Below are 26300 nucleotides of genomic sequence, written 5' to 3' on the forward strand. Positions count from 1 at the left end.
TTCCTGACCAAGGGATTGAACCCAGGTCTCCTGCACTGCAGGTGGATTCCTTACTGGCTGAGCCACCAGGGAAGCCCTAACCCAAGTTGGGAGTATGACAAGCACTCTTGAACCCAACAACTGTCAGCAACAGACAAGAACCCCTAAACTCTTGCCCCCTCTAGGATTCTGCAGCCACCATGTGGGGATACACTCTTGTCCACTGTAGGATGGGGCTGGGTATTCTTTTGCTTCCCAGGGACTGGGGGGCCCAGGATACTAAAACTAGGACTGCGGAGATCTAGCTTCTGAGAAACTTGGATCTCAGCATGCAAGGTTCCCTGACGTCCATTCACCCAGTCTAGGCAGACACTTTGAACACTCTCGGTTTCTAAGCTAGCCCTTCAACAGGAACCAACTTTCTAAGTTAATGTATTCTGTGCTTCAGGCCCAAACAGTATGAACCCTGGACATGATCATGCTGAGGCAGAAGAAACAGGAAGCCCCCTTTTATTTGCATCTAGGTCTCAGTTTCCAGAACAACTTAACTGTGACAACATTATCTCCATTTCAACTCGAACTTTTCACCCTTATAAATAAAGGTCCACCAGTCAACTAGATCTTGGCTATGACAGGGGTAATACTGATACCCTCCCCAGCCAAGAAACTGAGGCCAACTACTCTTTTCAAGGCTCTGGAAATAGGTTCAATGAATTTATTTTCCCACTCAGAACTCCCTTCCCATTTTATAAAAAACATTAACCATTAAAGTCCAAACCTAACTTGAAAAAGCTCTTGGGTAATGAACGAGTATAGAGGACTAAGAACTCCAAAACTAACTTGTAGAAGTCTTGGGGAGTAGGGAGCCCCACGACTTCACCTGCCCTTGGCCTGTGACTGTTCTGCCTCCAGTTATCCTTGACTACAGCGAATCTGCAACTGAATACTGTCTTTTTGCCAGAAAAATAGCAAACACTTTACCACTTTCAGAAGCTAAAATATCCTTTGCCAAAAGCTGTGAGAACATGTAAAGAGCTTCTCCTATGCTGCCTACAGTACCCTCTTAAGCTGTTTATAAATTAGGCAATGTCTGGGACACTCTGTGAGTATCAAATAGAGGCACCAAGGTTTGCATTTTGAGGACAGGCATGTCAGCTCTCCAATCACTGGAATGGAAGGAAGCATATCTAAGCTGCTTCTGCATTAGAAGACTCATTCTGCCAATGGAGGTCAAGCTAGAAAGGGAGTGATTATGCTTGGTTTAAAGAAATGGGTGAAGAGAAAATGACGTTTAAATGAGCAGGAACTTTCAACTCATAGCTTTATGGGGTAAAAGTCAGGCCTCAACTCTCTCCTGCTTGAGTAGTCTTTACTTGCTTCACCAAAGAACAAGAGACATCCCCAAGCATCTCTGAGAAGTCAAGGACCTTAGATCAACAACTCAGTATTTCTGGCTCACTTCTTTCCCCAGCAGTGGGAAGCCACCCCCTGTGCTAGAACAATCTCTGAATGACTGGATCACTCCACGATGGGGCACTTGCCCAGCTTAGCAGCGGCCTCCCCAACCAGAGTGCTTGCTCTTGGAACCTCTTCAGCAGTGGAGTCTGATGAACACCACCAGAGAATGAGCAGCATCGCCTCCTAGGGCCATCACCACAGTGGTGTGCAGCCAGCCCCCAAAAGCACATTTGCTTCAGTAGCAAGAATGAACTGCTGCTTCCTTCAGAAAGGGTGAGTTTTGGAGAGTAGGCGCTTTTGAAAGACTTAAGGAAGCTGCCAGCCAATTTGGAGCTTGGGAAAACTTCATGTCTACAGAGGATTAAAAGTGCTATCTTAGAACTTCAGGCCAGCTTTCAGCAATCTCAACCTTTCAAAGAAGGCCAGGCAGCAGCTGTCCCGAACAGGATGCCAATCAATGGCCTGAACGCCTGCAAAGAACTGAACCCAGGCAGCAAGGAGCTGTCTCAGCTAGACACACTTTAAAGGAGATGGATCACAGCATTCAGAGTCAGGCTAGGATGTAACAAGGAGCTCTCTGACACCCTAAGAGAGTCAAGCACTGAGGACACTGGAGGAAGGGAGAGGACGGGACCATTCTCTCTGGCCAGCTGGCTCGGCAGGCAGCCCACAGGAAACAAGCAGGAGTTGATGCAAGGAGCCTGAGCAAGGCCTGATTTTGTCACAGAGCTCACCACCTTGTTTTTAAAGGGGGCTTCTGAAACAAATTCCAACAGGGAGGGTGGGTGGGTGGTATCAACTGTTTGGAAGGAAGAGAGAGAAGTGGTCTGAGTTCTTGTAGTGACTTCTCAGGGAGGAGGGACGCACCCAGAGGAGGAACTGCGCCGTGGGCACAAACCTGCAGTGTATCAAAGGCCACGTGCGGCGGGACGACCGTGGCAGCCTGCCGCTGTAAACATCCGACTGAAAGCTCCTTGCGACGCCTTACAGCTTCCAGTCAAGGATGTTTACAGTCGCAAAGACTGCCCAGGAGGGCGGAGACGCGGAGAGGGGCCCCGGGCCGGGAGGGGGCACAGAGGGCTTGCTGACCCGAAGGTCCCAGGCAGGGTCACAATTACAAAGGTCGTTAGAGATGCCCACTTCTCCTACATGCTCTTACTGGTTATTAACATGAGACAGCACAAGAGAATGGTCACTACTGAATGACTCCTATTTCTAAGGATAATATACTATGAAATAATTCATTAAAAACACTGAAAATTTTATTAACAAGAACAAAGCAAGCAGATCAAGGCTCAGCTTTGCTCCTGCCAGACTTTGCCACTATTCCAAGTATCTCTACTATAGCCAGTGAGTCATGCAATCTGCAAGCCTAAAATGATGAGCAACGTAGGAGAGGGATCTATCAAAATTGCAATTAAGAGCTTTATGCACCCAAAGTGCTGAAAAACAATGGTGTGACCTCTGGAGAGGAGCAGACAGAAGAGCAGGAAAGGCAGGCACATTCCTTCTCGTCACTGCTTAGAAAAAGTTTAAGTAGAGGTTCTCAAATCTGGTTGCACATTAAAAGCATCTGGAGAGCTTTAAAAAGGACGGATGCCTGAGCCTCCCCCTCACAGATTCTGTTTCAGTCAGTGTGGGGGGCAGAGCATGGGCACTGGTATTTTTAAAAACTCTAACAGGTGATTCTAATGTGCAGCCAGCACACTTCGTAGAGAACCACAATCCGGAGCAAGAGAAAACCAAGTCCACTCCTTTCAAACACAACTATGCACACACAGAAGCTGCTTCCCGGAAGTCTAAAATCTCTATAACCTGTTCTCCCATCCCAGATTTAAGAACTCTGATAGACTTCCTAGGTTACTTCGAAATGAGCTACACTTTACTGTTGTAACTCGTCTTTACTTTTCATTTTGTCTATTTTCACTGAGACACCACCTCAGAGGCATTGAGTTAAAAGTATCCCAAAATGAGTAACAGGAGATGTTAAGGATGGATCTGGTCTAGAGAAAGAGAAGCAAAGGAAAAGCAAATGACTTGTGCTGACAGAGGAAACGGAGATCATCTGATACCAGGATGCAAGGCACCCTCTCGTCGGCAATGCCTTCCCAGCTCACCTGACGCTTCGGTGGTTTCAGCTCATCTCTTGGAACAATATCGATGAGAAAGTCAAACTGATCAAATTTTGTAATCGCCATGGCGATATCATTTCTCTGTAACAAAGAAAAGCAGGGTGAAAACTTAACTTGGGGAGAAACTAGTTTACCTGGCTTTCTACTCTCCAAGTTACGATTAAGGTTAAGATGATGACTTCTAAGTCAAACTAAAGACCCACGGCCAAGCCTATAGCCAAAAAAAGCACACTCAAACTCTTACAAACTTCAAATGATCACACCTGATGGACAAACACTGACAAAAAAGGAGATACATATAGCTCATGCTCTACAGACTAGATATTTGAGCCTCCAACTATTAACACCTCTGCTAGATCCTGCCCCAAGGTCTTCCCCACAACTGTTAAGATTATCATCCTCCAGATACATTCGTACAAATCTAGCCTTTCAACTGACAGGTTTCTGGTCATTCTGTGGTTAGCAAAGTTAGGCTATTACTCAACCTTATAACCTTTTAAGCCCCTAAATAATATTTTGACTCTTTGGTTCACATGTAGTTTATAATCTATTTTGAATTTCTTAGCTGAAATCCTATTTCAGTAACTTTTTACAATATTTTTCTAGTCATTGGATCTATATATGATAGTTTCTACAAGATTACAATTTTTATTTTGAAATTCAAAATGACAATGTCAAATTCACAGTTTAAATACTGTGTAACATGACATGAATACTGGAAATCTGAAGCCACTAGGGTAGGGACTGGGGGGAAGAGAACGTGAGTCAGCTGACTATTATAATGCTACTGAAACTAAGGCCTGCTCTGATGAGGTTCTTTCTAAGAGTGCCATTCCCTTTCTTTAAATAATAAAACTAAAAGATTTTTAAATTAAGAACCAACACACTGTATACTTAAGGTTTGTGTACTTCATTGTAGGACAATTATAAAGCAAAAGAAAAAAAAATAGAGAACACTAATAAGTGATACACATATTGCAGTATTCAGGGGAATGTAAAGTTTTAAATACATTTAAAACCAGATGATTTGGTGGACAGAGGGAAAGACAAATATGGGACGAAAACGAGTAAAGTGTTAATGGTAGGATCTAGGTGGTGAGTTACACAGATGTTCACTGTAAACTTTGCTCATGGTTAAATTTTTTCATAATAAAATGTTGGAGGGAAAAGTCAACATGCTAACAGAAATCCTCAGCAAGCTCTATATATCACACTTAAAAGGTGACTCATCAGATAAAATAGGAGGGGATGGAAATTTTCTGGTTTTTTTTTTCCCCTTCCCTTGCCTTTGTAATGGCCCCGAGCCACTGAAATGCAAAACTCCAGTCCGACCTTTTTGCCAACCACCAGCCTGATAATAAACCCTCCCAACAGAGGCAGGGCACACATTAAGGGTGCCAGGTCTCATTTAAGATGAGTACGACAGAGTATCACATTCATGATGATGTCACCTACTCAAGCTACCCAGATGGCTCATCTGTGGATAGAATGAGGGGAAAAAGAAAATAAATGATCACCTTTAGACATATACTGAAGCATTCTACAGAATTTTGGAAACATATACTTAAACAGGTCTTTTAAACATTTTTATTTTGCCTTTTTTAATGCTAATATTTTACCAATTATCATATTTAGTAAAAAAACAAAACAAAAAAGCCAGAGAAACTTCAAGTACACAGCTTGATGAATCTGAATACATATACACACCTGGGCAGCTATCACCCATATAAGAACATACAAAGGTTCCTTCTATTCCTTCCCAGCCAACCTCCTTCCCTTACGAATCTGAGGCAACCACACTCTGATTCCTGCCTCCATGGATGATGACAGTGTATGACATCATGTGTTGTGTAACTTTTTCCTGTTTCTTTTGCTTAAATATGATTGAGATTCATCCACATTGTTGCACGAATAGTTTGCTTCTCTGACTGTTGACTAGTCATCCATTTTAAGAATACATCAATTTGTTAATATATTTACATCTCAATGGATATTTGAGCTATTTCCAGGTTTTGGCTATTATAAACAAGGTTGTTACAGACAGTCTTATACAAGAATGTCCACACTTTGGGGAGTACATGTAAGAGTGGAATGGCTGGGTCTGAGATTAAGGAAATGCATTTTATTAGCAAGTGCTAAATAGTTTTCCAAGGTGATCACACCACTTTACATTCTAACCAGCAATAAATGAGTTTCAGTCATTTCACTTTCTTGTCAACACTCGGTATTGTCAGTCTTTTTTATTTTAGCCATTCTAGGGGGTACAAACCAGTATCTCACTGTGGTTTTAATTTGTATTTCCCAGATGACAAATGATGTTGCATATCTTTTCATTGTTTATTGGTCATTTGGGTGTCTTCCTCTTTGAAGGGCCTGTTCAAGTGCTTTGCCCATTTTACTTTTCAATCCGAACTGATCCTGAAGGTAGCTTTAATTAGATCTCTCTAGATCCACAGACTTCCTCCAAGACAATATAAAGTAAGTTTTCAATATCTAGCTGCACGAGACTATAGAATTCCTAAGGGTAGGAATCTCTGTCTGTTTTGTGTATTAATTCCCAGGGCTTAGAACAGTGCTTGGCACACTGTGGGTATTCATTTAATATCTGCAGAATAAATGAACAAAAGCATGCATTTTCAGTTTTGGAGGTAACAGGAAACAAAGAAAACATAATGTACTTCCTTGGCGTTGCTGTTAAAATACTGGCACTCCTGTATCTGCCATACTTTTCCTCTTACGTCTGGGAAATCTTTCCTCTAAGAAAGGGCCTGGGTATTGAGTGGAGGGTCTGTACACCCAATGACTAAGGGGTCTTCATACAATAAGAAAGTGATTTGCTGGATTAAAACAAAACAAAAAAAAGAAACAAGAAAGAAGGAAAGGATTCCCAGGAAAACAGAGAAGGAACAAAAATGCTAAAGAGGTTAGTGAGGCTATTCTTCCTGGGACTGTTCTTTCCTGGAGACTCTGAAGGCTTCCAACTAGAAGCTGTTTAGATCTGGAAATAGATAAATAATCACTTTAGCCTCCGTTTACAGTGAGAGCTCACCAAGTACAAAGTTCAGTCACTGTGCTGTGACAAACAGGGAAGTTGGAAATTAACATTCCTGGTAGGGAAATACATACTATCTTGGCCATAAGGTCTGCCTGCTTCCCACCAGTAGAGGAAGAGGCCAGTTAAACACATCAGTTTGACAGAGGTCTAGGAAAGAACAATCTTTGGTCCAAAGCCATGCAAGGGAAGAAGGCAAAGGCAGCTGCTTGCCTAATTTTCTACAATATTACCTGAAGAGTCCGGCGCTTGTTATCCTCTGTATGGATCCAGGCTCGAAGAGTCAACTCTGTGATAAAAATCTGGGCTGCCTTGGCAAACAACACAGGGGCTTCTGCACTGATCATCTGCAACAGACGTAGGCCCTCCCTGTCAATCACCAGCAAGTCATTCAAACCAGTCAGTTTGTCCCTTATCTCATGTCCTGCCAATGGGCTATGGGGCAAGGACTAGAGAACAAGAAGGGGGTCGCCTCAAGAGATTCCAAGGTAATATAAATCCATGACAAAGCAGGGACAAAGCAGGTAGCACACAGAAGGGACGAGGGAGAAAGGTTATTTATCTAGCACCTTCCATGTACTTTCTTCCTCTCATAAAAGCCTTTCAGAGAAACTAGGATTTTGGAGAGGTGAAGTGACTTGCCTATAGACACAGAGCCAGCAAGTGGAAGGATTTAGGTTCTAAGCCAAAGGGAGACAATGTGGGGAAAGATAATGAGTGCCAATGGATTTAGGGAAAATCTCCAGCTTCTCATCCTTCTTGGCTTTACTTTTTACATAGGGAAAAAGAGGTAACAACTTTCCAGGGTTGCTGTGGGACTCAAATGAGATAATGTATGTAAAAGTGCCTGGCACATAATAAGTCCTCAAGTAATGGAAGCTGCCTTGACGAACCTGAATTCAAAGTTCAACCTCTTGGTCAAACAAAGCTCTGGACCCTGTGCAGCCTTCGTGAGGTGGTCTGTGTGGTCTGTCTGTGTGGTCAGAGGGGGTCTGTCCTCCGTGAGGACAGAGTTAGGGAAGCAGGAGCTGAGAACTGGGATCTTGGTTCTCCAGTTCTAGATGAGTTTCTTTTAACCTCTTTGTGTCTATCGCATATCTACGGGATGGTGAAACTAGTAACTCTTATCCTGTGAAATCTCACATGTTACTATGAGGAAGTAAGCTAATAAAAAGGAAAACTGCTGTAAACTGTTAGCTTTCTATACAAATACAGGAAACTATTAATTTGAAGTGGAGAGACTTGCTCTCTTCTTGAGAGAACTGTAATAGGAGGCGAACTCCTAGGAATACAAAAATGGTCAACCCAAGTAAATCTTCTCACAAGCATCAATTGTGTAAAACAACTCACAGCCTGAAAAGTTATAACAAGTGCAATATCATCATCAAACATTTCTTAGAGCTCGGATCAACTAACTAGAGACCGAAATAAGATGCTAGGAAGACGTCACTGTCCTGCTGACATGATGATACACGTTTACGCTACATAGTGGAAAGAATCAGGCAATTCAAAAAACAAATACTCAGTATCTTGGATTTCAACAGCTAGCAAACAGGATATTCCCAATTTTCAGAAAAGTACCATACAATAATTAAAACTGTTCAATTTCAGCTCACTTAACAATTTTAGAGAGGAACCAAATACAAAACCAACAGACAGTAATACTTTCATTTTTGTTTAATTAAACTCTGAGCTCTAGAGAAATGAGCAATAATCTTCCCATTGTTTTACTTTCAGTATGATAAAAATGAACGTGAATTCACCTTCACATCTTCATCCAGTTTCATAATCTTCTTAATACGAGCCAGTGGGAGTTCCTGGACTCGGAAATCTTTCTGAAATGAGGAACAAGAGGTGCATAAATGGTAGGAATAATTAATAGGATGTGACAGGCAGCATGAAACCCCCTGGTTGATTTAGTCCCTCCTTTCAAAAAATATGGCAGGAGAGAAATTACAAATGAAATTAAGAAAACACAAGCTCTAGAGCAAAATACTTCTTAACCAATGCAGAGCTTCCAACAAAGGGTTTCAGGATAAACTTACGATGCCTTCTAACAGGGCCCTCATGAAAAGTAACCCCAAACAATACCAGGTTCTTTGCAAGAACAATATAGAGATGCACTATGAATGCATTTTTCCCCCTTAAGAAAGTTTACCAGTCTACAATATGCAGATTAAAATGAGATTTCTGGCCTTAGGGGTTCTTCTCCAAGTTGCCAGTTTTTCCTTCTAATCAAGCACTACAAGGGCAAGTGCCAGCAATACCTGACCACAGTGACTGCTCTCTTCAGCCAATGTGACACTGGCTATTTCTGACCTTTGCACTAACATGACACCAGAAACTAGGGAGGAGCTCCTTACCCATCACAGCATCAAAGGCCCTATCTTCAAAATCTGCTGGGGGTGGGGGTAGGAGTACAATGGGGGTAGGAGTAGAAGAGTGTGGCAAAAGGGTAAGGGTGAATTTATCAGCTGCTATGTAGGAGTAGTCCTGTCAATTTTTTCTTAACAAACAAGACTAAGTAAGTTGGGAAGAAACCACTTAACTTTACTATGGAAAGGATTTAGGAAAGGAATTTTCGATCAGCACTACTCAATTACTTGTGATTTAAGTGCTTTTTCATTTTATTTTGATACTACTGGTATTTAAATACACAGCCAATGATGGATGGAATTCTAGAAATAAAAATCAATTTTGGGTTTCAAAGCTGCAAAGAAGAGAAAACTGATAAGGCAGAGATTAGCTAAAATCAGCAAAATCCCTACTGGCACTAGGTGTCAAATGATTGATACTATAAGTGGTCTGAAATGTGATTCACCAAATCCAATATGCTCACCTGGGAATTTACATCATTACATTACGGAGGAAGCAGCTCTTATTTGAGATTTGGTGTAATTAACATGCATTAATGAACTTTCTTTTCCAAGACCAATAAAAAACGTCAACTATACGTCAAAGAAGGCAGTGGATCATTTTGGGAAAATATCATCAGCCTTCCCAGAATCTATTTTATGAATACAGAAAAATAGGAACTATTAAGATGAAATGTACACCAAGACATCTAATTTTTTTTTTTTTTTTTGGCCGCACCTTGTGGCATGCAGGATCTTAGTTCCCCAACCAAGGATGGAACCCATTACCCCCTGCAGTGGAAGTGTGGAGTTCTAACCACTGGACCGCCAGGGAAATCCCAAGACATCTAATTTCTCCACCCAAATCCAACAAGCTGCTTGGCTACCACTGACCTCTACAAAACCCCAACATCAATTTTTTATCTTTTCCTTTTCCAAATTAAGTATCAGCATTTTCCACAAAGCCTCTAAAAATCTGGAGTGGTAGAGGCTTAGAAGTCCAGCTTACTAAAATTTCACCAAAAGGAGATAGCATAACACATTCTAATTTTTTCTCCTCCTCTTTCATCTGTTCCTTCATGCAACTCAACTGATAGCAAATGTATGATACCTACTACTATGTGGAAGATGCAAATACACAGCCGGGCTTCCCTGGTGGCTCAGATGGTAAAGCATCTGCACGAAATGCGGGAGACCCGGATTTGATCCCTGGGTTGGGAAGATCCCCTGGAGAAGGAAATGGCAACCCACTCCAGTATTCTTGCCTGGAAAATCCCATGGACAGAGGACCCTGGTAGGCTACAGTCCATGGGGTCGCAAAGAGTCAGACACAACTGAGTAACTTCACTTTCTTTGAACAGCCAAATAGTTTAAAGACTATCACTTAAGAAATATTATAATCCCCTAAGCTATACTAGAATGGGGGTGTAAAATCCCACAGGGAAAAGAAAGAAATGACCAACTGGCAGTGGTGGGTTGGGGGGAGGTGTTGGAGTGAGCAAGAGGAGTTGGCAAATGTTTCACAGAGGGGCTGACACCTGAATCGTGTCTTGGAATCCTGCAAATCTGCTTGCTGGAAAAGTGTATGTGAATGTTATTCAGACAAAGGACACAGCACACACAGAAGCACAGAGACAAAAAAAAACCTGGCCTATTTAAGTTTTAGATGTATGACCTCAGTACAGAGGGGAGAAGCAGGAAAGGGAATGCTGGATTGGGGCCAGACCCTAAAGGGATTTAAAAACAAAAAACATTTAACTACAGAAATCAATCACTGGTCCTCCTTCTTGTGTGGTGTATCACGCAAAATGATGCTAAACAGAAATGCCAAAGAAAATGCTACGGATGATAGTTCCTTTGGAAGGCCTCCCAGGATGATACACACAGCACAAGATTATGACCACAAGATTTAGGTCTCTTACAAGTATGCTCAAATTTGGCTTCGTCATTTAATGTAATTCCCACAACACTGTTCTAAGATTACTTAACTAAAGCTCAGAGCTGATAAAAAGACCTCCTTCCCCAACTTGAAAGAATAAAGTATTACTTTCAGAATTTTCATGAGACTAAAATTTAAAAAAAAAACAACAAGGAAAAGTCAAGATACAGCCCCACCTTGATGAAGAGTAAAATGAGGAAGAAACTTACAAAAAACTCTGTTCTAAGTCCCATACATCTTTTCTTTTGTGAGAAATTTTCTCATGCTCTCTAAACCCTGAGATCTTAAAGGATCTTCAGTTGTGCTTGTGTGGCTCATTATCTCTGACAATAGCCCAGCTTTCTATAATCTCAGCCCAGCTTTCCAGTCACATGTAAGGCTTTATGACAAGCTTATTGGAGAGAAGCGCCCCTTCATGATCGGTAAACTGGCTTTCAATTCAATGCTCCCCTTGTCATTGGCAACCACGCAACTGACAGGAGTATCATTTAACTTCTTATCCTGATGCGAATCCAAGTGGAGTAACAACTGACACGTTTTATTCTTGGGAGTGACATCAGAAAGGTGGGAGAGCGGATTCTCTCTCAGAACATCTTTGTGCTCCTGACCACAACCAAACGAGTATGTTTAAAAATGCTGCCATCTGAAACTGCTGAACTTTCAAGAAGTCTGAATTCACTCAATGAGAGTTTAAAGCCAAATTACAGTCAATAGGTCTCAGGCTGAACTAAACAACATCTGGAGTTTCAAATAATGATGAGGAATCTTTTGCAGGCCTACTTGTCAGGCACTCACTCTGCAAAATAAAGATTCTATCTTCTCAAAATCAGTGATTCTCAACATGGACAGCATGTTAGGATAACCTTGGGGAGCTTCTGAAACACAAGATATCTGGGCTCTACCTCAGACTAACTGAATCAGGAACTCTAGGGAGCGGAGTCCTGGCATCACATTTTCTGAAAACTACCCTGGTGAGTATAATCCACAGTTGAGGGTTAAGGACCACTGCTTTAAAGCCTTGCTGCTCAAAGTGAGGTCCCTAGACCCACAATGTCATCATCTGGGAACATGAATGAAGTGCAGAATCTCAGGTTCCTCTCCAAACCTGCTAAATCAAAATCTGTATTTCAACATGACCCTCATGTGGTTCACATATAGACAATAAAGTCTGTGAAGCACTGTTCCACAGGAAGGGCTCAAACAGCACAGGACCTATTTTTTGGCAGTCCACCAAACTTCACCTCCAAGTTCTTGTTTAAATGGTTATCTGACTTGATTGTAATGGTGGAAATGTCATCTTCCAATCTGGGGACACTGAAGAATGAAAAGATATAACTGGCAATTAAAAGAAAGTGACCAACGCATTAAATTACTTTGAAGGCTAAATGGGGTGTAGGGAGGGAGGTTGAAGGAGAATTAGATTTTTCTTTAAGATTCAGCATTACTACCTCCCCACCTGCCCCACAAAGGACAAAAGTGAGCTCTTTCTTCCCCACTTTCAAAGAGGTCTAGAGAGTAAGATTTAATGCCAAGAAGTCTATTAATTATTGCTCCCAGAGCTCTGCTAAGCAGGAATATAGTATTTTACACAATCATCCTGGTATATAATCATTTTGGTATGATTTTTAATCAACTTCAGTTTCAGGTGAGCACCACCTGGGTTTATGGACAATGCAGAGCTTTCAAGAATGAGGAGAGCATGACGGCCAAGCTGAGACAAAAGACAGACTGCTTCTGCAGAACAGAGACTGAGACAGCTGCGGCCAGAGTCTCCAATATATCATGGGCTATATCAGCTGTGCTGAGTCGCTCAGTTGTGTCCAGTTCTTTGCGACCCCATGGACTAGCAAACTCGAATGACTTATTTTTGGAACACCTCTGTCACAGTCTTACTGTGAGACATGTTGAGAGACCACAACACCTTATGAGTGTTCTCATAAACTTTATTTACGTTGGATAGTTTGAACATACAGATTTTTAAAAAAATCTGGTAGACATTTTGAGGTATCAGCCTAAGAGGCTCTGCTATATCTGAGGAAGTCTCGTTGTTAAGTGCTGTTTGAGCTCTATAAAGGCACATACTAAATATCAGCCACGTCACACAGGCAGAGGTTAGGTCAGAGAAGCAGATGTCTTCATTTGCCATCAGCAGAGGGAAAATAAAAGTTTTGCAAAGGGACTTCGTTGGATTGCATTCTCACTCAAACTTAGCACTATGCTGCTTCACACTAAATCTGAACTGGAGGAGTCTATGATTCATTTAAACATTTACTGTGCACCTATTACACTCCAGGGCTTCCCTTGTGGCTCAGCTGGTAAAGAATCCGCCTGCAATGCGGGAGACCTGGGTTTGATCCCTGGGTTGGGAAGATTCCCCTGGAGAAGGGAAAAGCTACCCACTCCAGTATTCTGACCTGGAGAATTCCATGGACTGTAGAGTCCATGGGGTTGCAAAGAGTCAGACATGACTGAGCGATTTTCACTCACTCACTCACTCACTATTACAAGCCAAACATTATTCTAAGCATCTAATTTAAGAGGTACCATGGTAGCAGTCTAGGATTCTTTTCTTGAGAGTATGTGGAAGGAAAATTTTAGCCATCAACAGAATGATTAAAAATGACTTCCTTGGTCTTCTTTCTCCTTACTCATAAAACTTGAACTAAAAGTGAACCCCTCAAAGTAATCCACTTTTAACCTCTGAAGGACTAGCTGTCTAGCTACAAAAAGTTGGTCAACACCACTATCTTCTCTGATGTCAATCAAACTTGGAAATTAAACCAAGCAGGATAAAATTAAAGCCCATATTCCTCTTCACTGCAGCATTATTCACTATAGGCAAGACAAAAGCAACCCAAATGCCCACTGACAGCTGACTGGATAAACAAAATGTGGTATATACACATATACAGGAAATACCATTCAGCCTAAACAAAGAAATCCTGCCATATGCTACAACATGGAGGAACCTTGAAAACATTATGCTAAGTAAGTGAAATAAGCCAGGCACAAAAAGACAAGTACTATATGATTCTACTTATATGCGGTACTTGGAGCGGCCAAATTCATAGAAACAAAGCTGAACACTGGTTACCAAAGGCTGGAGAGTAGGGAAAGTGGATAGTTGTTTCACGAGTGTAAAGCTCCAACTCTGCAGGATGAAAAAGTCCTGGAGATCTGTTTCACAACAATGTGAATATACCACGGAACTGTACATTTTAAATGGTCAAGATGGTAAATTTTGTTGCGTTGTTTTTACCACAATTAAAAAAAAAATTCAAAGTCCAACAAAATACAGAAAAGCTAGGTGCTGAATTTGAACTTCTAACGGTCACCTGGTCACTTGTCTGATCCTGAATTTGTTTCTGTACTCAAGCTGGAGCAAACCTGCTGCACTGCCTAGTCCCACCAGAGCTCAGGAAGCACTAATTTTACACCAGGCTGATCCCAGCACTAAAACCTGAAAGCTTAACCGTGACACTGTCCCCTCAAAACATACAAAATATCCCACTTCTCACTTTATAATTCCATTTTTTCCCTCCCTTCTGTTTTATATCTAAGATACTATTGATAACTACCAACTTTAGACTGCAGAAGAATGATTTTTCAGTGGAAATCCACCAGTGAACACAGGCCACTCAGAGAAAGCCCAAACCAGGTCAAATGCTAAAAATCCCCCATATGTCCAGAATATAGGTTTTTTTTTTTTGACCCCTGAAGTCAGTGGACATTCATCACAATGAGAAGTTATCGTTTATTTTATTCGTTCATTACCTGCTTCTGTCTCTCCCACCAGAATGCATGCTCTGTGAGTGTACTAGTTTTGTCTGTGTGGTTCACAATAACTAGACTAGCCATAGTAGGTGTCTAAGTATTCATCGAGTACATGAAAACTGATCAGGTATGTCAGAGATTAAGGACCAGAAACTCTTAAGAAATTGCAACTTGAGTTCTACATCAGGAAAGAATTCAGTATTCGCTCTGCCAGGATGCTAAAACCTCTGCGGCAGGAATGACATATCTAACATAGTACTCCTTCAGCCATTTGCTGAAATGGCACCAAACAGAACATTCTTCATTATGGATATAACATCATACTCTCCCTTTTAATGCTTCAGATTCATCACTGTGCCTGACTCAGTAACTATTTAATACATATTTATTTGTTGTCAAATTAATTGCCCAACAGTTTTCACCGGGTCCTAGAAACCTGGCAGGCCCACTAAATCAGGCCACAGAAAAGAACTAAAGCTTCTGGGGGAAAGAAGCCCTGCTTTCCTGCATTCTCTAAAAGATCTGCCTCACACTAAACAGTCTCCAAGTCAAAGCATCCACAGGCCTAAAGAAAGCCATTTAAAAAAAAAAATCCATGTAGTTACTTCACCTAAAGTAAACTAAATCTTCATCTTCCTACCCACAGGTCAGAAATGAACTATACCTTTGTAAATGGTGCTTGAGATTAAAAATGCTTTAGCCTAAGTTTTGGTTATTCATCTCAAAGCTCGTTAAAAGTCTCTCACTTTTCCTTACCACTGTTAAATTCCGGATTTCTTCCATGACACGAGGCCAGAAGGACTGCAGGCTCTGCTGGGCATCGCTGCTGCTAGCACCACCAAATCCTCCTTCTGTGGACATTCTGACAGCTAAAAACAAACACACACACGACACATGTTACACATAATAAAGTCAGGCTTTATATCTATTTATATCTTTCCTTGTGGATGTTTTCACTAATTCATTCAGTTTTTCAGTCTGAGAAGATAATACAATTGTGCTGAAGAGGTTTTTCACACCAACTTAAAGTCTTAGCAAAAAATGAGGAATGTTTTCCCTTTCCTCCAGCTTATATCACAGAGACTAAGAAGAAGCTGAAATCAGAAAATCTAAAATTCCTAGGGGGAAAAATAAATAAATAAATGAATAAATGAATATACATATATATATATATATATATATAAACTGCTAGAAACCCAAACTCAAATCCTTACGTGAATCAAGGACTTTTAATGTCTTATTCTGAAGAGAAGGGGAAAAAAAAATGTACTGTGCTGCCCTGGTGCTGTCCATAGTTTTCAGTGCCGTCCTCTCCAGTGTTTTCCAGTTCCACGTGGCTTCTCTGTGCCACAGCCTGCAGCACATACATTAAGAGTCCCAGGTGACTAACACTGTACATAAATGTAAACCAGAGTCTTAAGACTAAGAGCCAAGTTCATTCTGCTGTTTTAGTCACTGTGGTCCCATTTCTTTGGGGCTGACGATTATTATTCTTTCTAATCTCAAACTAATCTGCCTCAAAGGACACAAAATCTGTAAAGCCCAGGCCAGTAACTGAGTGGATGGCACAAAGTCTTTGAAGTCACTTCCAGTTCTTCCCTTACCTGAACCTTGTCGTCAGGCACAAAGTCAAACAAAGCCCACCGGCAATTGGAAGCTTTAAAGACGGTTGAAAAACAACGGGGAATTAAATTCAGTAGAGAGAGAAGAGGACCAAAGTTTGGTCAACTGCTTTGTCATGAGGGAAGGAAGATGAATAAGGATCACTGCACCAGCTATATCTATACCATAAATATAGATAATACAGTAATGTTTGAAAAGATTTACAGAGGGAAAGTAAAAAACTGCAGATGGCTTAAATGTTTATCTGGCAAATACTTAAATCTAAGAAACACTTTAATTAAACACAAAGAACAATAAACTTTAGTGATATCCCAAGAATTTCTATTCTGTGAAATTACTCAAAAAGATTTAACATGCCAGTGACAGGATGCTGGCGGAGAGCTATGTAAGTCTTTAAGAACTAATTCTGAAGGGCTGAAAGAAAAGCAGCAAGGCCAGGTGTCACATGACCAAACTGCTACTTCCCAGGGTCCCTGTGGATGCATGCCGGGCAGATCAATCTCTATCAGCAGAGTGGACGAAGGCTGATAAATCTAAGTTTAGACTGTGAGGATGTCTAATTCACTCCTAAATGTTTGCTTGGGATTGTCCTAGAAATCTCGGATTTTTTTTTTTTTCCTTTTTCTTCTAAAGGAAATGATGAGAGGAAAGAACAGAAGGAAAACAAGAGTACAATCTTCAAAGCAGATTTCACCCTGGTGTAATGACATTAGTGGGTGATGATGTAATGGGAAAAGGTTTGGAGCCAATTTCTGGTGCTGAAGGCCCACAAGCAGCTCTATACATCAGCAGGAACTCTAAGTCCTAGGAAGCAATATGATCCTGGAGTTTCTGGAGGGAATTAAAGTGAAGAGTGTTGAATCACAGTTGGAAATGACTAGATTAAAATCTTGAGTCCTAAAAATCCAAGAACATTTCAGCTCAGCTCCCATGACATCTTCACTTATCACCATATGCACGTGACCTATACACTATTCTCTTAGATGTACTGAGAGCAAAGAAGTCAAGGTAATCTAGAGAAGTTTAGTTATTTATTTTTATTAATAGATTCTTATGAGGTACTTATGACAATGATGAGAGCGAGAATCTAACCATTTTAAAAGGTGCAAATAAAATTTTTCCAGAAATGAAATTAATTATCAAAAAACTTTAAAAACAAATCTAACCTTTTACTGTATGGACCCAAGGAGAGGCCTGATCTTACAGAATCTGCCATGTAAGCTGCTATGGTCAAAGAAGGAAGAGGCATAGTTGCCAGTGTGATACTCTGTATAACTTGCTAATGAGAAGCAGGATTCCTCTGAGTGCAAAGGTCTTTAAGATTTACAAAGCTGGTAACCAGTTTTGACTATCCTCTGATCTCCTCCCACAAATGTTATCAAGGTACATAATTCAAGAAGCATTTTTAAAACCATCTGGGCATAGTCTGCTTTTAAATCTTGAATGGCCCCAACTAAGCATGTGCTGGCGCAATCAGTTCCCAAACATCTGTGCAGTCAATAGTTCATGAATATGCCCATCAGCAGACGAATGGATAGGGAAGCTGTGGTACATATACACCATGGAATATTACTCAGCCGTCAAAAAGAATTCATTTGAATCAGTCCTAATGAGATGGATGAAACTGGAGCCCCTTATACAGAGTGAAGTAAGCCAGAAAGATAAAGAACATTACAGCATACTAACACATATATATGGAATTTAGAAAGAAGGTAACGATAACCCTATATGCAAAATGGAAAAAGAGACACAGAAATACAGAACAGACTTTTGAACTCTGTGGGAGAATGTGAGGGTGGGATATTTCAAAAGAACAGCATGTATACTATTTATGGTGAAACAGATCACCAGCCCAGGTGGGATGCATGAGACAAATGCTCGGGCCTGGTGCACTGGGAAGACCCAGAGGAATTGGGTGGAGAGGGAGGTGGGAGGGGGGATCGGGATGGGGAATACGTGTAAATCTATGGTTGATTCATATCAATGTATGACAAAATAAATAAATAAATAAATAAAAATTAAAAAAAAAAAATAGTTCATGAATGAATCTTTGGCTGGCTCAGAGCCACACACTGTTGGAGTGGGGGTGCGCACAAAACAAAAGTTAAAAACATTTTTCTGGAACTGACATACATATTAAAGGTTATTAAGTTTTTAACTTGAGAGACCCATTCTGAATTAGAAAACCATAAATGGATAATGGCAAAAAAATCCAAATCAATAATAATGTTCTTTACATTTAACTGCCTCATAGAACTTTAAAACGGAGCAGGGGGTGCTTTAAGAACCACTCAGGTTCAGCTCCTCTAAAAGATGCTCACAGCTCTACTTCAACCTCTGCCCAGCTCCCTCAATTCATTGAAACACGAGCTCCTCCCCCTACAGTTCTGAGAACCTGGTGCACTGGCTAGGCATTCTTTTCCATCTTTGGACAGCTCTCACTGCTCTTCTTTACATTAAGCTGAATTTACAAACAAAGGATCATTTCAGCTTTGGATGTAGTTACAACTTTTATGATTTTTCCATCCAGAAACCTCTTTTCATAAATTCCTGACTTCAAAAAAACAAAGGTACTGTACTCTCCTCATCAGGGACAGAAGATCTTTTCATGAGGAAAAAGAGAAAATGGTTTGGAGCATGTTTCCTAGCATCTTTGCACAGAAATAATTTGTAGATAACTCTCAGTATCTCTTGGAAGACCATAAATTGTTACTATAAATTCCTAGAAAAGGTGAGTATTTTTATTCAAAAGGCTTTCCTTAAAGCAGATCCAGTCTTTACATGGGGCTTTAAAAATTAGACCAAATCTCAAGCAACAGATTTTATGAAAATAAGCTAGTATTCTCAATATTTTCTGACCGTGGCACAACTTAAAATTAAAATAATAAAACCTAATCATAAACAAATTTTGCTCACTAAACACCCATGTTGAAAAACATAAAGTAACTTATCACTTATTTTAATATTACATTAATTGCAACTAAATTGATTTTGCTACAGAAGTAGCCTATTTGTAACATCTACAACCCATGGAAAATATGCCAGGTTCATCTTCTAGAATGATGAGAAAGGAATGGATTTAAAAGTAAGAAAGAGATTTATATCCCAGGATGCTTTTTACTCCATGTTAAACTGCTATTGCTATCATGAGATAAAGCTATTTACATACACTAAGACCAAGCCGCATTAACTGACTCTTCTGAAAAATGGACAATAGTATTTCCCAGATTTAATTCATAATTAATATTAGATTTATCATTCATGTTCATTAAACAGTTTATAAATACCCAAATAAGAGTGCCTGATTAATTATTTAATAAAGACTTAAGAATCAGATAAAGTATTGAATGGTTGTTGCTATAAGAAATCTCAACTCTCATTATCTTTTAATTTATCTGGTTTTAAACACAGCTTCCTTTCCAAAACTAAAATGGGAAGAATCAAAGGCCACCAGGAAAAGGCCATTTCTCCAATGCTCAAATCAACTGCCATCTCTCCCCAGGTCTCTAAATCACCACAAGTGATCACTCCTTCCGTGAACCTTCAGAGCTCTTAATCTGTACTTCTTCCTGCCCTCACTGCATTACCTTGTATGATCATTATTTATGTATTTCTTACCACATTTCCCCTTCTGGTTTATAAGCTTCTTGTGGGTAGGACATGAGTATGAGTCATCTCTGGAATCCCTCACAGCACCTAGCACAAAGTCTGATAAATAATTACTTCTGAATGAAGGAGAGTGGTTGCATATGTATTTTCTGAGAAAAAAGAGGCCTATTGGAAAGCCTGGCTCTGAAATAAGATTTATTGGGACCGCAAATTATTTTTAGGAAGTTCAGAATATATGAGGTTCTCGCTGGGCCTTTAAAGTGTTAGTAGGACTACAATCAGAAAGAAATCCACGTGACTTGCTGAAGTGAATTTAAGATAAAATGAAGGAAGAGGGCAGACAGACACACATACACATGTCCTGGAAGTTACAAGGCAGACCAGAAGGCTGGAAACATCGGTGTGTACTATTCCACCGCATAAAACTCTTGAAAGTCAGAATCTTCTCAGAAAGGTGTCCAGGACAGATGAGTAAAGTTTGAAAAATTAATGACAAGTAAGTAGGAGGAGAAAGGGGGTGGGGAATACCTCTGTTTGGCCATCCACTGCCAGGAAGATAAGGAGAAAATCATGCAGAAAATGAGATGATTCGATCAGATCACTCAAGGGCACACAATCTAACTGTCATTCAAATATCCAGTTACTCTTTATCATTCTTGAAGAAAGAAGACTTAAGCAGTTTTCAAAACATCTCAAAAGCAGAGTGCTCCTCCTTTGAGATTCTCCTGGAAGTCTTTCAAGCTCTTGGTTTTGACCAGGGACCATTCTTACCAAATCCTCCCTGAGTGACATGCTGGACATGGAACAGGATGCATCAAAATGATCAAGCTCATAAAATACAAAGAAACATAAGGTTTTACTACAATATCCCCTAGTCTCTAAAACCCTGCGCCTTTAGAGCTAAAGCCTATTTCTTGGCATATACCTCACTCTCTCTACAAAAATCCTTTGTAATATGTCTAAACCCACATATAGCTCTCTAAAGTAACTGAAACCAAACAAATGTTGTTGGGAGACAATACCTAAATCCCTATCATCGCAACAACTATTCAAGGAAAAAAGACCACAGGAAACTCCCCTAAAATGAAGACCAATCTTTGATCAATGCTGCTTCTTATTAAAATACTAGAGCTGCCCCATTCCAGGTAGTCACATTTTACTTAAAAATAATGCTCTCACTGTTAAATGTAAGCAAATATGCCTTAGCCCAGTTGTGACTGAAGAACAAATCTAAACACTGGTACCTTCTTTTACCTCAGTGGCCCTCACCATCCAACTTGCAGCCTTTATTTAGGCTGAATGCTGAGAATGTCCCTAATAGTTCCTATGTATCTCCAACTTAACATATATGAAGCATCTCCCTATGTTCAAAGCACATTAACTTCTTCACTTCTTTTCTTGACTTGCATTTTGATCATGGTTTCCTGTCATTAGATTTTCATTTTGCCCAGTTAGTAGCTCTATAGCACACATTTTATGTTCCGGTACTACTCAGGTATTTATTGAAGTTAGTTCCAAGCTTCTTTATTTGAGTTGGCTAAAACTGTTGAGATACTATATTTCAAACGGGGAATGAGAGACAACGAGAGATAAAGAAAGAATATTAATATGAATGAATGAAGAAGAAAGCTAACTTGTGCTTGCTATTTTAGATATTCTCTCAAACTACAAAGAAAAGTGAAAACTAAATTTGAGAACTGAAATTTCTGCAACAAAACAATTCCAACATCACGCTGGTTCTCATGTTTACATAGATGGGCCTAAAACCATTATCAATCACAATGGCTAAAAAGGATTTCAAGCGTTAAGGAGGCATAGGACAATTTCAAAAGAAAAATAACACTGTTCTGGAAATAAAAAGACCTTCGTTTGTGAACTGGCCTGCTGCCGACTAGCTAGTGTCCTTGGGCCAGTCACTGTACTAAGCCACTGCAGATGCAATGTCCACTGAACACACACACCAAAGGGCAAAGAGGGCGTCTGGTATGGAAGGCCTACACTTCACTGCTTGAGGATGCAATAAGTGAATGAATACAAGGCAGGGTGACAAGAGAGAAAAGAGGGTTCAATTGTCTTTATTTAAGCTCATCTAAGGTTTCTAACGAAGCAAGAAAGCACTAAGCCTAGTGCCAGAAACTTGACTACTTAAGTTCTAAACATAACTGGATACCAGATGGTCATGCTTACTGACAGGTTACTATACAGTACCCCACTGCTATAATAATGAATAATGTAGTCTTACTGGAGACCCCTTTCCCTAATCCTGAACAACACCAAGTTCAGTGTTTGAGGGGGTGTCTGTCTTGAACTCCAAATGGCTAAGTAAGTCTGAAGCCCCTTTTCTAACTGCCTACAGAAGAAACTGTGCTTTCCAAAAGACTATAGGTTGGAACTGGCTGCACACTACTCTTCCTGAAGATCTGTTCACAAAGACACATTTTCAAACTGGCAGCAGAGACACTTCCTTCAGAAACAAAAACATGTTTCTGTTTGCTGTCTACTACAACATAACCTTTCAAACAAGGACTAGATCATAATACAGTGTGTCTGGAAAAAAAGGAAGGTAGAGCAACTTATGGTATGAAACTCAACAGGAAGGCATGACCAGAACATTAAAAAAAAAAACAAACCTGTTTCTGTGGAATAGAAACGATATGTAAACATATTACTTCACACACTTGTTTCCTCATTCCTTCAATGATGTCCAACTTACATGATATATGTTATATACACAGGCCTATATGACAGCAACAAAACACTATCAGTATTTTGTATTATGGAGAAAAAAGACTAACAGGTGTTTTAGTGAAGTATTCTAAAGGCAAGGGCCCACAAACTACAGCCCCCAAGCCAAATCTGGCCTGCAGCCTGTTTCTATAAATTCACTTTTACTGGAAGACTGCAGCCTCATTCATTTACGTTGTCTATGGTTGTTTTCACGCGGTAACAGTAGAGTTCAAGTGTTACAAAAGAAAGTGTATGACCAACAAGCTAAAAATATTATCTAGCCCTTTACCAAAAAAGGGGATTTGTTAACATAACAATGGGGAAACTGAGTGCCAGAGATTGGAAAGCTTGCAGTAGATTACACAACTGTTATATGGCTTCCTCACCCATTCAATCTCCAGCCCACTCCATGCCACAAAAATACCTGTTAATCTCTCTTGACACTCCAACCTAATGAAAGTAAATAAATTTCTGAAGGAAGAATGACAAGTAACTGTTTTTTTCAGACTCTGAGCCTCAAAGAAAATTCTAACACAAGCTGGAGAAAGAATAGTGCTATGTGTGCTCAGTCGTGTCCAACTCTTTGCAACCCCATGGACTGTAGTCTGCCAGGCTCCTCTGTCCATGAGGATACTCCAGGCAAGAATACTGGAGTGGGTTGCCATGTCCTCCCCCAGGGGATCTTCCCAACCGAGGGATGAAACCCAGGTCTCCAGCATTGCAGGTGGGCTCTTTACCTTCTGAGTCACCAGGGAAGTCCACAGTGCCTGTTGTCTAAGCTAAATCATGTTCAAAACAAAGAGTCATTCTGCTTCCTGGATCCCTTCTGAGACTCAGAAACTCTAAGAACAACCTTTCACCCAGTCTCTAGCAGGATCCCGAGTTGACGTATGCCCAGAAGTGAAAAGTGTGATTCTGAAGAATGTTTCAAAGATACCAACTTAAGAGCTTTAGAGTTTTACGTAATACTTGTTTCATACATTATCCTCAGTTGATCTCTACTCAGCTCAGGGACAAAGATATCAGTATTATTTCAATTTTACAGATAAGAAAGCCAAGGGTTGGGTATCTTTGTGCTCAAGGTCACATGCAGTAAATGGAGAAGCTGGAAATACAAAAGCTCTAAAACTCTGTTCTTGATTTGGTACAGCTTGTTCATTCTCACTTCATGTTGCTTTAAGGTGCGTGTATATGCAAACTATTCAGAGATATGAGCAATCTCAGCTGTGATCACTGACTCAAATCCTTAACCCAAAAGATCATTTTAATCCACTTGTTCCCAAAATCTCTGTGGCAAACATGGAAGAGAAGATGCTCATGGCACTGCTATCTCCTATCATACAAACATCCTTAATTCTCTGCGTCTCCTTCCTTGCTCCCTCTCTTTTCTATTTTATCATTCCCTCTTGCTTGTCTCTAGGACAGTCAGTAGCACCTATGAATACTCAGCTGCAAACAGTGGGGGGCAGTAAAGTACAGGGTAAGTACATAAAGAAAATCTATTGGATTTTCTATTGAAAATCCATTAAAATCCATTTTCTATTTGAAAATCTTTTGGAGGTTCTTGTTCTCTGGCTACTAACTTGTCACTTAACTTCTTGAGGCCTCTGGTCACCTCACAAGGCAGCTGCAGCACACAAATGGGAAACACATGTAAAAAGGCCTTGAAAAATACCAAGCATCATATAAATGTCATATGGCATATCAAAATCACTGCTCAGAGCTAAACAAGTCATCTATCCTGGTCTGACCAGTCTCAAACACAGTACCACACCAAAAGACCAATCTCGCTTACATACAGTAACAAGTAACCCAATTTGCTTCTTTCTCTAATTTAGACTACTTAAGAGTTTCCGGAGTGCAAAGTCAGATGCATAGAAACAAATGCACTGAGAAATCTTCTTCCACTTCTTTTATAAACGTAAAATAACTTAAAGCCCTTTAAAGTTTTAAATTCAGAATGAATATACTAGTTCCAAATAAAGAAATCAAGATAGATATGATTAGGTATGCTCTTAACTTAAATCCTTGGGAATGTCAATGATCAGTAGCTATGCAGGCTCTCTCTCTAGACAAATCCAAAAAAACTAAAATTCTTAGAACATGTCTCCTTGGACACCTCCGACTTCTGTAAGCAGGGAGTATGTGGCTGTTCTGTCTTGTAGAAGCAATCTTGTTTTTTATGTTAGAAGGTGGAGGAGACCTGGAATCTAGGCAGCTTCCCATCCCATCTGGCCCCACCAACCAAGAGAAAGATTCTGTTTCAAGCTCTGAAAAGAGCCCTGGCTGCTTCTACCTCCAAGATCTTGGAGTAAAGGGAACATGTTGTGAAAGTATTAATTTTTGAAACTATCTAATGGATTGAAACCAACTTTTTAAAGTTTTTTTGGGGACTAGCACTGCTAAGGAGCTTGCTTTCACACTATGTACAACTGTAAGAAATTAAACATACACAGTCACTGATCAGTGATCACTAAATTTTTTTCTCCTCAAGAAACCATTCCTGGCACCCAATAAAATCTATTTCTATAATTAGTGTATTCACTTTCTTCAGACACATTATTATTATTAGGCACATTATTTTTTAAGCCTAAAATTTTCATGCTCCTATTTTCTCTCCAGTTCTTATGTAATTATCTTTTTGTTTCTGGCACATCCTCAAGGAAAACATGGCTTGCACATAGTGGGGACTCCACACACATCTACTAATGAACAAACACAAGCTCCTCAAGAACTATTTTAAGACGCCAGGTACCTTTGACTTCACTCTGGGTTCTTTTCTTTGAAATGTGCATATGGGGAAATCCCTTCTCAAGTACCAAAGCTCAGCTGTGCAGTAACTGTTGTGTAGTAATACAATGGAAAAGTAAAAAAAAGGTGGGGATGGGAAGAAACCTGTTCTACTTTAGAAAATGTTAACACAAATGTTCATAATTATCTAATCACAGACTCCAGTGAAAAACAGAAGATTGTGCTGGTGAATTAATCCATCTAAAAACTGGAGAATTCTCGATTAAAAACTTGGAGGGCATTAAAAGAGTGTCAATAAGAGCTTGGCTTTATTGATTTAGCTGCATGATTCTGCTGATTCACAGACACTAAATTCTGCCCTCTGCTTAGTGTCTTTAGCACTGATTTGAAAGTTAAAAGCAAGCAAGCAAGAAAGAAAGAGCATGAGAATAAACAAATCCTCCAGGTCAACCAGACGCTGAATCTGCCACCTCTGCGTATACAGCCGTCAGGAGCAGAGACTGTAAAGGCCACTTCAAAGGATGCAAAGCGATGGAGATGGTTATGCTAATCGGTTGCACTTGTACATGCTTTACACTTTGTAAAGTAGCTTTCCTCCTTTGCATTATCTAATTTATTCTTCACTACAAACACAAATACTAATATTCCTATCTGACAGATAAAGAATCCAGAAGACTGAGGGACATGTCTTAGGTTACAGGGCAAGTATATGCCAGAGCCAGAACCACGACCCATATGCCCTTATTCTCAGCTCTGTGCTCTTTCGTGGCATGCTCTCCTCCCTCTTTAGAACTGGTAACTCAGCAAAGGACCAAACAATTGAGAACCTATGGATCCTCTCAGCCTGGAACATAAACCCATCAAGCCCTTTATCTTTTAGTTTTCCTGATCATCCTCCTGGA

At 40.2% G+C, this 26300-nt stretch overlaps 1 protein-coding gene across 5 annotated transcripts in view; it reads right to left on the reverse strand.

Annotated features, from left to right (window-relative positions):
- The window catches only part of NFYC (nuclear transcription factor Y subunit gamma), a 63339-nt gene that overhangs the window by 13100 nt on the left and 23939 nt on the right, over positions 1-26300 (reverse strand). For all 5 annotated transcript variants that reach the window (XM_043876102.1, XM_043876099.1, XM_043876098.1 and 2 more), the window contains 4 exons: positions 15445-15557; positions 8385-8456; positions 6855-6968; positions 3555-3650 (listed from right to left, as the gene is read on the reverse strand). In XM_043876102.1, the coding sequence (XP_043732037.1) occupies positions 3555-3650; positions 6855-6968; positions 8385-8456; positions 15445-15549 (387 nt within the window). In that variant the 5' untranslated portion in view covers positions 15550-15557. The remainder of the gene's footprint in view (positions 1-3554; positions 3651-6854; positions 6969-8384; positions 8457-15444; positions 15558-26300) is intronic.

This window comes from Cervus elaphus, chromosome 20 (assembly GCF_910594005.1).
Source record: "Cervus elaphus chromosome 20, mCerEla1.1, whole genome shotgun sequence".
Taxonomy (NCBI): domain Eukaryota; kingdom Metazoa; phylum Chordata; class Mammalia; order Artiodactyla; family Cervidae; genus Cervus; species Cervus elaphus.